The following is a 12685-nucleotide window of genomic DNA, read 5'->3' as shown; positions in this document are numbered from 1 at the left end:
TACAGCGTAAGCAGTTCTTTCGGTTTTTACTGTTCCTAAGCTGTTTCGAATTGTGCCTCCCTCTGCAGGTGGTCCTGGGAGTGGGAAGGGAACACAGACGGCCAAGATGGCCAGGCAATATGGATTCGAGCCCATTTCAGTGGGAGAGATCTTACGTCGACAGATGCTGCACCATGCCACCAGTGACCGCAAGTGGGAGCTCATCGCACAGATCATTGCCAATGGGGAGTTGGCACCTCCAGTAAGGAACCCGAACCAATACCAATCTGAACCAAATCTTTATAAATAAAACTGAGTACTTCAACAGGAAAGGGAATTTGTTCCAATAGTGATCGTTTAATCATTGACCTGAGGATGAGCTTATGACAGTAATGTCAATTTAACACCTCCGCACGAAAGACGATAGTTCAAAATGCGGATAAAAGAAAGAAAAGGAAATATTTGCATTCCTGCAGCACTGTTCATAATCTCAGAATGTCCCAAAGTGCCTTGCAGCCAACTGAAGTAGTTTCGGAGAATGGTTACTATTTTAACACGGGGAAGTATAACCAATTTATACACAGTAACAAGATAATAACCAACTCCTCTGTTTTCAAATGATGTCGGTTTAGGGTTAAACGCTGGCCAGGACTATGTCAAAGATATCTGGTCTGTGGGACTGCTGTTTTACTCTTACAACAGAGGACACAATCTCAAAATAAGGTGTCACCATTTAAGGCAGCAAAGGAGAGGATGTTTACTTTCAGAGGGTAGTGAATCTGGAATTATTTCCTGCAGAGGTTTTGCAATAAATATATTCAAGGCTGAGATAGATAGATTTTTAATCAGTCAGGGAATCCCAAGGGTTATGGGAAAACGGCAGGAAAGTGGAGTTGAGGGTTATCCGATCAGTCATGAAGCAGACTTGATGGGCTGAATGGCCTACCTCTGCTCCTATGTTTAATGGTCTTAGTGTCTCACATGGGATGATGCATCACATCCTGTCCTCTTTTGGTAGTTTACATTTTAAAATGTCATCATCCCTGCACCCACCCATCTTAGCGTGAATGACTGGATGGGAATTTCTCATTGAAAATCTGGCATCAGCCAACTTTCAGAACAGGCTGCCTTGTATGGGAAATCTGGGTCGGAACTGCTGGAAGTCAAAGCGTGAGAACCATTTCTACATCTCAATCCACCCACACCCCCAACCCAGAAAGCTGCCAAGTACACTAAAATATAACTTCCCTTTTTTCTAACAGGAGACAGCTATTGAGGAGCTAAAGCATCAGTTTATGAAGCACCAGGATGCAAAAGGCTTCATCGTGGATGGGTTTCCCAAGGAGATCAGCCAAGCGTTTACATTTGAAGAGCAGGTGAGAACTCTCAGTGCTTTTCCCAGGTTTGCAGTCTGCGGTCTTGAACACAACTGGTTTGGGGTGAAGCACGCATTCGTCATACTCTAACTGTTGTACCACAGGTGAGCAAGTCCATAAAGAAAAGCAAATCAAGCTCTCAAGGGACAGAACTGGAAAATAGAGAGCAGGTGCCAAATCTGTACTAAACCATGATTAGAGCACACCTAGTGATCACTGCATTGTATAAAGGGTATAGAGGCAATGGAGAGGGTATAGATTAGATTTTCAAGGATGATACCAGAATTGGAAAGGATTGACAGACTTGGGTCCCATTTCTCTTGAAGAGGAGACCTGATAGAGATCTTTAAAATTGTGAAAGGCTTTGACAGAGTGGATACAGAGAGAATGTTTCCCCTCATGAAAAGAATATAACTAAAGACTATCAATATAAGATGGTCATCAAGAAATCCAGTAGGGAATTTGGAAGATACTTCTTCAGCCAAATAGTAGTGAAAATGTGGAACTTGCTACAATGGGGCTGGTCACAGCAGGTAGCGTGTAAAGGGCAGATCCATAAGCATTTGAAAGAGAAAGGGACAAGGGGATTATGATGATGGATTTTGGATGAGGACAGTTGGAAGAAGATCATAAACACCAGCATCGCCTGGTTGGGCCGAATGGGCTGTTTCTGGATTGTGTCTCCTATGTAATGTTGGAGCGTGGGATGGGAGGTCATTCCACAATGGGCGTGGTGGGATGAGGGTGAGCTGGCATCCTAGAGATGGCCACTGAGCCAATATTGTGTGACTTGGAATACATCAGAAGAAACGAGAGTGTGGTTTGAAGGGGCTGGTATGACTCTGGAGCAAATCAGCAAATTTGTCAATTTCAGATAAACAATAACAAGGGATGCTTAATGCAATGCTGAAGCCAGGAGGAGGATACAGGTAGTCAGGGAAGTCATTTTGTCAAATGTATTAATAAGCTAAAACGAGGAAAAATCTCAAAAGGTGCTGCATTCTCGCCACCTTCCTCAGAAATATGGACAATAAGTAAAGATCTGCAAAAGAAAATAAGGGTCTTTAGAATGTAGATACTAAGATATATATGAATATTTCCATGTATAGACTATAAAACAAATGAAGAGGTGATTGCAATTTCAAGAGCAAAGAGAAATCTAAAATGTGACATCCAGTAAAGGAACTGTCTGTATATCAGCTGTTTCCAAGCTGAAAAGGCACAGAGGTCTCTTCCAGAGAGCCAAGTGGAGGGCAGCAGAGAGTGAGGTGAGGTGAACCCAGGCACAGTTGGATGATGCAGCTCACAGAGAGGTAGCTGGTGAGGCACAGTGAAGGTGAGGAATACATAGAAGAGCTGCAGGGTGAGTAGCTATAAGCAGCAGCAACATTATACACTTAGCCAAATGGTGACACCTGCCAAGGGCAGGGAGAGAGCTAGCTAACTGGCAGCTATCTCTGTAACTGAGATCCACAATGCACATGAGGCCCAGACACAAGATTAGGTCGCATGGCCCTTTGAGCCTGTGCCACCACTCAATTAGATTATGGCTGACCTAGTTGTAGTTTCAGTTCCACTTTCTTGTCTGCCTCCCAAATCCCTGGATTCTAATTCAATCTATCTAATTCAGCCTTGAATACATTTAAAGACCCAGCTTCTACTACCTTCTACAAAAGAGAATTCTACACTTCAATAGCCATCTGAGCTGATTAAAAAAAACTCCTCATCTTGGTCTTAAAAAGCAGACCTCTTACTCTTAAACAGTGCCCACTAGTTATACTCTAACCACACGAGAGGAAACACCTTTGCAATATCTACTCTGTATAGTCCCCTCAAGATCTCTTGCTTCAATAATATCACCTCGCATTCTTCGAAACTCTGAAGGTTTAATCTGTTTGATCTTCCTTTATAGTAGAAACCTTTAGCTCTTAAAACAGAGTGAAGGGACAACCTTTTGGAACTGAGATGAGGAATTTCTTAAGCCAGAGAGAGATGAATCTGTGGAACTCATTACCACAGAAGGCTGTGGAGGCCAAGTCATTGAGGATATTTAAGAAAGAGGTAGATAGGTTTTTGATTTGTAGTGGGATCAAGGGTTAAGGGAAAAGACAGGACAATAGGGTTGAGAAACATATTAACCATACTTGAATGGTGGAGCAGATTCAACAGGCGAAATGGCCAAATTTTGCTTCCATATTTTATGCTGTTGGGTGGGAATGGGCCATGGCAAATGTAAAATGTAGAGGACATAAATAGAATTCCAAAAATATTAAATAATCAAGCGGCTAAAGTGGGTTAGGGGGAAAGATTTAAACACAATAACTATCACATGAGAGAATGTACTGGTGAAACTAATGGGGCTAAAGGTCAATAAATCCCCTGGACCTGATGAGTTACATCCCAGGATTTTAAAGAGGTATTTTCAGAAATATTGGATACACTGGGAGTAATCTTCCAGGAATCCTTGGATTTGGAAAAAGTCCCAGAGGGCTAGTAAACTGCCAGTAAAACACCCTCATTCAAAAAGAGAGAAATACATAAAACAGGTGACTATGGGCCAGTTAGCTTAACATATGCCATTGGAAAAATACAAGAGTCTGCTATAATGGATATAATAACAGCATTTAGAAGCAGATAATATAATCAAACATAGTCTGCATGGGTGCACAAAGTAAAAATCTTGCCAAACAAATTTATTGGGATTCGTTGAGGAGATAACAAGCACGATAGATAAAGGGGATCCAATATAATGGATTTCCAAAAGGCACTTGGTAAGGCTGTATAAGGCTACTTAATAAGTTAAGAGCACACGATATTGGGGCTTGTATATTTCCATCGACTGTTTGATTTTGTTTCTGTTATGGTGTTCCAACAGGAGGCATCTAATTTTTGAAAGGTTTATTAAAGGGAGGATTGGTTACAGTACTTCCCAGTGATTGGCTCGACAATGTTTGAATCATCACCCTTTGGGTGGAGAATTCCACTGAGTCAAAATGCTTTGAGTGAAGTAATTTCTCCTCATCTCAGCCCAAAATGATCAGGCCCTTATCCTAGAAGTGTCCCCCTGTGTTCTAGACTCCCCGCCCAGCAGAAACAATCCCTCAGCATCTACACTTTCGATCCTTTTCACATATAGGAGTATAATCAGGCCAGTCAGCCCATTGAGCCTGCTCCGCCATTCCATCCTGGCTGATATGTTTCTCAACCCATTCTCCTGCCTTCTTCCCATAACTCTTGATCCCCTTACTAATCAAGAATCTATCTATCTCTGTCTTAAATAGACATAATGACTTGGGGGTGGCATGGTGGCTCAGTGGTTAGCACTGCTGCCTCACAGCACCAGGGACCCAGGTTCAATTCCACCCTCAGGCAACTGTCTGTGTGGAGTTTGCACATTCTCCCCATGTCTGCATGGGTGTGCTTCAGTTTCCTCCCACAATCCAAAGATGTGCCAGTTAGGTGAATTGGCTATGCTAAATTGTCCATAGTGCCCAGGAGTGCTTAGGTTAGGTGGGTTAGACATGCAAAATTAGGGGAATGGGTCTGGGTGGGATGCTCTTCAGAGGGGCATTGTGGACTTGTTGGGCCAAATGGCCTGTTTCCACACTGTAGGGATTCTAGGACTTGGTCTCCACAGCCATCTACCACCCTCTGGCTGAAAAAATTTTGCCACATCTCAGTTCTAACAAGTCATCCCTTCACTAGGAGGCTGTGCCATTGGGTCCTAGTCTCTCTGACTACTGGAAACATTTTCTTCACTTCCACTCTATCCAGGTCTCTCAGTATTCTGTAAGTTTCAATCAGATCCCCCGCTCATCCTTCTAAACTCCACTGAGTACAGACCCAGAGTCCTCAACCACACCACATGTGATAAGGCCTTCATCCCCAGAATCATTCTTGTAAACCTCCTCTAGGCCTCTTCCTACGCCAGCACATCCTTTCTTCGACCCAGGGCCCAAAACCGCTCACATTATTCCAAACACAGTCTGACCAGAGCCTTATACAACCTGAGCAGTACACCTCTGTTCTTGTATTCTAGACCTTTCAAAATGAACACTAACTACTTGAATGGGATCCTTCTTCTGAACTCCAGAGCAGAAGCTCAATTGAATAAACCCATTGTCATCGAACAACGCTCTCACTGCAGCAACTAATTTAGTGAACCTTCACTGTCCAGTACAATTATAGTCTCATGTAGATGCAGAGACCAAGTCTAATTGACTAGAACCTATGTACAGACAGCACTGAGGTGTTCAGCTAGACTTAAACCTGATTCCTGAGCTAAGGTGCTATTGACCAAACTAATGTGAATCACATGAGAGAGTGTTCACAATCAAGTGTTGTATTCCATTGGCTGTAAAAGCTGTTCTGAGGAAGGGTCACTGGACCCGAAACATTAACTCTGTTTTCTCCTCCACAGATGCTGCCAGACCTGCTGAGCTTTTCCAGCAACTTTGTTTTTGTTCCTGATTTACAGCATCCGCAGTTCTTTTGGTTTTTATTTAGTATTGTTGTTACACCAGTTGCTACTGTTGTCTTTATTTTCACAGTCAGTTAGCTGGAGATCTCTGAATGTGGCCTTTCCTTCTCAAGATGAATCCTTTGCTCTGTCTTTTTGTGTGTGTGTGCGCGCTGGATGCAGATCGGTTCCCCCGACCTGGTGCTGCTGCTGGCCTGTTCCAACCACCGCTTACGACAGCGCCTGGAGAAGCGAGCCGTGCAGCAGGGTAGGCCAGACGACAACAGTCACGCCATTGAGCGCAGGGTGGAAACCTTCAAACAGAACATCAACCTGATCGTGAAGTATTACCAGGAGAAGGAGCTCATTGTTCGGGTAAGGTCGTCATGGCTAACTGCACACTGTGTGCTTTCCTTCATCCACAGCCCACCTGTAGCTTGTTATCCCATGTCAGATATTCGGTTAGAAACAAAGGTCTCTGCAAAGATTAATTCCTTTTGCGAGCAGTTAATCTGGTAATTATTTCGATGATTTGTTTGTTTGCTGGATAGAGCGGACATGGAGAACATATTTCCAGTAGTCAGAGAGACTAGGACCCGTGAGCACAGCCTTCTAGCGAAAGGATGACTCTTTAGAACTGAGATGTGGCAGGGCATCATGGGTTCACAGTCCACTCCAGAAACCTGAGGTTTACAGGCAATCTGTGGGTTGCAAACGGCTTTCTTTCTTTGACTCCGTTTGCAAGTTGATTTGTACGCAAGACTGCATGCAATGCAGAACAACGTAAAGTAGCTGTTCATTAGTACAAGAGATGTTTGTGTGATGGACCTTTAACATTACACCCCTGTATGGGTCTGCATTCATAGATATAAGCCTTCATAAGTCAGATATTCATAAATCAGGCATCACCTGTGTGGGGTCTAAACTGACACTTCAGTGCAGTACAGAGGGTGTGCTGTACTGTCTGAGGTGCTGTCTTTCAGTAAAACTAAACCCCTTAGGGTACCTGTGGCAATATTTCAAAGAACAGGGAGTTTACAGTCAAAATTTATCTCTCAACCAACATCAGTGAAACAAATTTTCTGGTCACTTTTGCATTGATGTTCAGGTGTGCTCAATGCAAATTGTCACATACAGCAATTACAGTACTTTAAAAGCACTGCGTTGCCTGCAAAGTTCTTGCGATAGTGAAAGGTACTGTAACAATGTGAGTTCTTGCTTGCTTTCTTTCAGAGGTGGGTACATTGTTTTGGCAAATATTTTGATGTAGATCCAAGGGAGCACTGCACTGCTGGAGGTGTCATATTTCAAATGTAGTATTAAACCAAGGAGATTTTGTGTTGCAGTGGGTAACGTTCCCACATCCGAGCTTTGCGTGCCACTCCAGGGCTTGATGGCCAAGGAAGGGGCATTGATAATGTGGCCACACAGTCTTTCGAACGTACACCAATGGCGGGTGGTAAGAGTGGGCAAGATTCCTGGCCAGCAACAATCCATAGCTCCAGGCCACAACTGGACTCTGAAAGGTGCGTGTTGTCACACAACGTAGTTTCCCCAAGTGAGCGAGTGCACACAACCACCATCAGAAAATAGATAACACAGCGTAGAGCTGGAGGAGCACAGCAGATCAGGCAGCATCAGGGGAGCAGGAAGCTGACGTTTCAGGTCGGGACTTTTCTTCAGAAATTTACCATCAGTAAATGAAGTTCCTGTTCATGAGAATACAGAAGATACAATAGCATGCAGGGGAATCCTGAACGATATGAGACACGCAACTGACATTGCTGACACAGCTTCTTCGGCCATCCATCTCTTTGTTATTAGATGGGACCTTACCGTGTGCAAATTGGTTGCCTACAAAAGATGAACTGTTGCACTTCCACAGTCAGTGCTTTGGGGCATCCAGAGTGTGTATATGGTGCTATGTGAATGCAGGTTCATTTCTTCCTGTCTACTGAAGGGATGCCAGCCTTAGCGCAGCTTAGAAGGAATTCCTTGTTTGGAGTGGGGATGGGGACGAGGAACAGACCCAATAGGACTAGAATTAACTTAATGCATCCCTGAGCAAACTGATGGGATTGGGGTGCAGCACTGTTTAGACACACCCTCCTCGATTTTATTCTGTATTTGAACAAAGGCAAAACAATAAATTGCATTCCCGTAGTGCCTTTAATATAAGAAAAATGTCCTAAACATATCAAATAAATATTTGTAAAAAGTATAAAAGATGAATCAAAACCTTGCTTCTCCTGTCAACAAGATGAGCTAAAAATCACCTCCAATCTCTCATGCACAGATACCCCAGTGTCCATGGCCTGTGTGGAGGGGGACATCTGGATTATCATTACCCCTCCTGAACATTGACCAGGGAAGGGGAGCAGTTTCTGTGGGGATATTGCCCAGTATTACTCTGAGCATCTGTCCTGGCCTCCTGCAAACAGTAACACTGTTCCATTCTTGTGAGCAGTGCAAAGGGAATACCACTGAGATCCAGACCCTGTGCACCAGTATAGGGACAGAGCTTGGCCATTCGATCTTCTGCCAATCCATTAGATCACGTTGTTCCATATCTGTAACTCCATTTATCTGCCTTCGTTTGGCTACTTTTAGCACTCTTATAGAGTCATACAGCGTGGAAACAGACCCTTCGGTCCAACCAGTCCATGCTGAACATAGTCCCAAACTACAAACTAGCCCCACCTGCCTGCTCCTGGCCCGTTTCCTCCCAAACCTTTCCTATTCATGTACTTATCTAAGTATTCTTTTAACTGTGCCCACATCCACCACTTCCTCTGAAAGTTCATTCCCACATGAACCACACACTGTGTAAATAATTTGCCGCTCATGTCTTTTTTTTAAATCTCTCTCCTCCCACCTTACAAATATGCCCCCCAGTCTTGAAATTCCCCCATTCTAGGAAAAATACACCTACCGTTCACCTTATCTATACCCCTCGTGATTTTATAAACCTCTATAAGGTCACCTCTCAATCCATCAAAAAACTTGAAAAATCTCAGTTTCGGCATTTTTGACAATCCCCCAGTTTAGGAGCCACCTCTCCCAGCTTTTGGGAAGTTTCTGCCCCCTTCCCCAACCCTGTTGGCCTGGGAGCTGGTCAGGCCAACATTCTGCTCCTTGTAAAGCAACTGCAGACTTATCATGGGAGCTGAGTAGGACATCTGAGCAAATTGGAGTCATAGAACAATACGACACAGAAGGAATCTATTAGGCCCATTGATTCTGTGCCAGATCTTTTAAAGAGCAAGCCAGATAATCCCACTGCCCTGCTCTTTCTCTGAATCCTTGCAACGATTTCTCCTATGAGTATTTACCCATTTTGTTTTGAAAGCTACCATTGAAACTGCCTGCAGCACCATTAGACAGTACATTCCAACGTCAATGCACTCAATAGCTAAAAGGTTTTCCCTCAACATGCCTTAACCACATTAAATCTGTGCCTCTAGTCTTCAGATGTTGGAAACTGTTTCTCATTATTTACTCCATCTGATCCCAACTTCAACCTTTAAATACCTCAGCCAGATCTTCTAAATTTAAATCTAGATATTCAAAGGGCACGGAGAGAGTGTGGAAATATGGTATTGAGGAAGAGGATCAGCCATGATCATATTGAATGGCAGAACAAGCTCAAAGGCTGAATGGCCCATAGTTTCTGTGTTTTCTTTTAATTTACTGATTTTGTGGGTTGTGGGCCTCGCTGGCTAGGCCAGTATTTATTACCCATTCCTACTTGTCCTTGAGAAGGTGGTGGTGAGCTGCCTTCTTGAACCGCTGCAGTCCACCTGCTAAGGGCTGACCCACAATGCCCCTAGAAAGGGAACTCCAGGATTTTGACCAGTGAAAGTGAAAGAACGGTGATATATTTCCAAGTCAGGATGGTGAGTGGCTTGGAGGGGTAATTGAAGGAGGTGGTGTTCCCAGCGTCGGTGGTGGAGGGAGTGGATGCTTGTGGATGTGGTGCCAGTCAAGCGGGCTGCTTTGTTCTGGATGGTGTCGAACTTCTTGAGTGTTGTTGGAGCTGCACCCATCCAGGCAAGTGGATCATGATAGTGTGAGACGATAAACAGGTTGAAAAGGAAGCTGATGGGACCTTGAGGAAAACAATCTTTAAACAATGCAGAGATTGCACCAGGAATTGGGACTGATTGGATTGCTCTATAGAAACTTGATGGGCTGAATAGTCTTCTTCAGTTTAATAATAAGTGTGTCCTGGCTGCAGATACTCTGACTGTTTCATCTCAAGCACCATTGAATTCCTCATATTTTCTGATCGGCCAGTTTTTCTTCACCTTCTAACCTCAGTTTCCATAACAACCCCATTGCGTCTATCTCAGTCTATATTAACCCTTGCCATTGCCCACCTGACTCTGGAAGCTTCAAAATCCTCAAGCTCCTGTCTCTATCCTCACATTGTTGAGCGTAAAGCCTTGTTATGGAGTTTCTTTCATTCCTGTTACAATCTGCAGCACCCTTGGTTATCCCCGTAGCACTGGACCCGCACATGTGGACATTAAGCCATACAATCACCAAGGCTTCTGGTGGAAGGATTTAACGATGGAAACTCTTCATCCTAGTTCAGTGGAGACACCTTGTCCATTTGCTGCAGTGATCTGAGCAAGTATCAGTTAGGTTTGTACTTTTATTTTTAATAATCTGAAGAAAGATGGAAGGTCAAGCTCCATTACTACAATGCATGATGATTACAGGTGAATACAGGGTTAAAGAGAAGCTGAGGAGAACTGGAAAGCACTAGTGATGTGATGCCAAGCTTGGAGCTAACCAACCTGTAGCTCATAAGAGGAAGAAAAGATCAGGAGTTGTAAGGAGTTCTACTTTTGAGTGTGTGAGATGGAGTAGATATAAGTGACTGAGTACCATGGAGCCCTGTTACAGTTAATAAATCACAACACAAAGTTCTACTCCATTCTAATGTTAAGCATAGAGGTGCATACCGTACATTATCTGGAAAACTAATATTTTCTGATGTGAGCTTTTCTGATAGAGCTCCTGACAACTGAGGTAATTAGTTTGGGAACTACAGGAGGCCAAAGAATTGTGCCATTCTTCCAACCCCGTTCTTACAAAGTCATGACGAGCCCATCTGATAATCGAGGTTCCCAGCCCACTGCTCTGTAACTCACCCCACGGCAACTGCACCTTGTTGGAGAGAAGACAGGGCACACGCAACTTGCCAAGGATCTTTTATTAGCATTCCCCAAGCACATAATCTTTAGCATCGAAAAGGACAAAGGCAGCAGGCACATTACATTCCCACCACCTACAAATTCCCCTCCAGCATTGTGATTCGGAGATATCACTTCACTGTGGCTGGGTCGAAACCCTGGAACTCCCTTCCTAACAGTGCATCAACTGCAGCAGTTCGGGAAGGCAGCTCACAATGACCTGCTCAAGGACTATTAGGGACGGTAAACAAATACTGACCCAGGCAGTGACACCCAAGTCCCATCAACGAGTGAAAACTATTACCTAAGTGTATATATTTAGCAGAATGGGGTTGGTTAGCTCAGTTGACTGGATTGCAATGCAAACTGATGCCGCTAGTGTGGGTTTAATTCCTGCACTGACTGAAGTTACCACAAAGAACTCTCCGTGTCAACCTCCCCCCTTCCCTGAGTATCCAAGATGGCACTGGCAGAGTAGGCAGTGCCAGGACCCCTGAGCCCAAGGCTTGTCTGCTCTGTGCACTTTGCCTCCTTCCTTCTTCTCTCATTTTTTTTTCTGTTTGTTCTTTTTGCTTTTTAACTACTAATTACCTTCTGGTAAAGAGCTTGGTGACGGTGATGGCACCAGAAGGAGCCAGGAAGGCGGTGGCTTTGACTGGATCCAAAGTGAGATACCTGGCGGTGATGAACTTCAGGGCCTGCTTTAGTGGTGGCAGTGTTGTGGGCCCGAGCCTGGGTGGGAGCAGGGAAGTGATTGCTTCATCGGCTCGGTGCTGTGAGTTCTTATCGGGACTCTGACAGCGGTGGGGCAGCGACTACAGCGGTAACACAGGAATCTGTCGGCAGGGCAACGGTAGCCATGGCAGCAGCTTTATGGGCCTGGAGTGAGGCTCCTGTGAGCGACAGTCGTGGAGCAGCAGATAAAAAAACAAACTTGGACTCTCTTTCAGTTACACATCTTGTTTTTTTATTTTTGCGTTATGCAAAATGGAGCCGGAACGTGGTGATGGTTGTATAATACAAGTGTCAAAATGTCATTCAGTTCAATTTTAGGAGTGGTGACCCTCAGGTTAAACCACCACTGGTCGTCTCACTGCCTCCAATGAGAGAATGGTTTGGTAGGAAATGGTGACTTTACCTATTATTTAGCAGAATGCTAGCAGTGACAACGGCCCGTACGTCAACTTGTTTTGGTCAATGAAGGATTGTGACACTGGGCGCTGATGGGAGGGACTGCACCTTGGTAAATGTTCAATCCTGAGCCTACCTGCCACAGCACCATAGAAGTGGAAGCTCACTATTGTCCATTTGTGTCAGTTCCATGAGCAGAGTTGATGTATCAGGACGATGGCTTCCATCAGGATTGGGATCCGTTCTGTTTTTTGGGGAGGCGTGTAGGCGAGGGTTAGGGGAATGATAGTGTCGGATTGGCTCAATGCCGACAACACAATCGCCAGGGTCTGCCTCCTCACTCTCCCCATCATCCCAATCATTGCACCTTGTTGTTGGTCTGTAAATAATCACCCAGGGATCCTGTCTTCATGAAAAGAAGTGGCTCATTTGTTTCAACAAGGTGCAGGGCTGGATGAACACAGCAGGCCAAGCAGCATCATAGGAGCAGAGAGGCTGACGTTTCGGGCCTAGACCCTGATGAAGGGTCTAGGCCCGAA

General features: G+C 44.5%; 1 protein-coding gene across 2 annotated transcripts in view; it reads left to right on the top strand.

Annotated features, from left to right (window-relative positions):
• The window catches only part of ak5l (adenylate kinase 5, like), a 118463-nt gene that overhangs the window by 37148 nt on the left and 68630 nt on the right, over positions 1-12685 (top strand). For both annotated transcript variants that reach the window (XM_048613734.1, XM_048613733.1), the window contains exons 4-6: positions 69-241; positions 1242-1355; positions 5998-6189. In XM_048613734.1, the coding sequence (XP_048469691.1) occupies positions 69-241; positions 1242-1355; positions 5998-6189 (479 nt within the window). The remainder of the gene's footprint in view (positions 1-68; positions 242-1241; positions 1356-5997; positions 6190-12685) is intronic.

This window comes from Rhincodon typus, chromosome 28, assembly GCF_021869965.1.
Source record: "Rhincodon typus isolate 14 chromosome 28, sRhiTyp1.1, whole genome shotgun sequence".
NCBI lineage: Eukaryota > Metazoa > Chordata > Chondrichthyes > Orectolobiformes > Rhincodontidae > Rhincodon > Rhincodon typus.
This window is presented reverse-complemented; position numbering and strand designations above follow the sequence as displayed.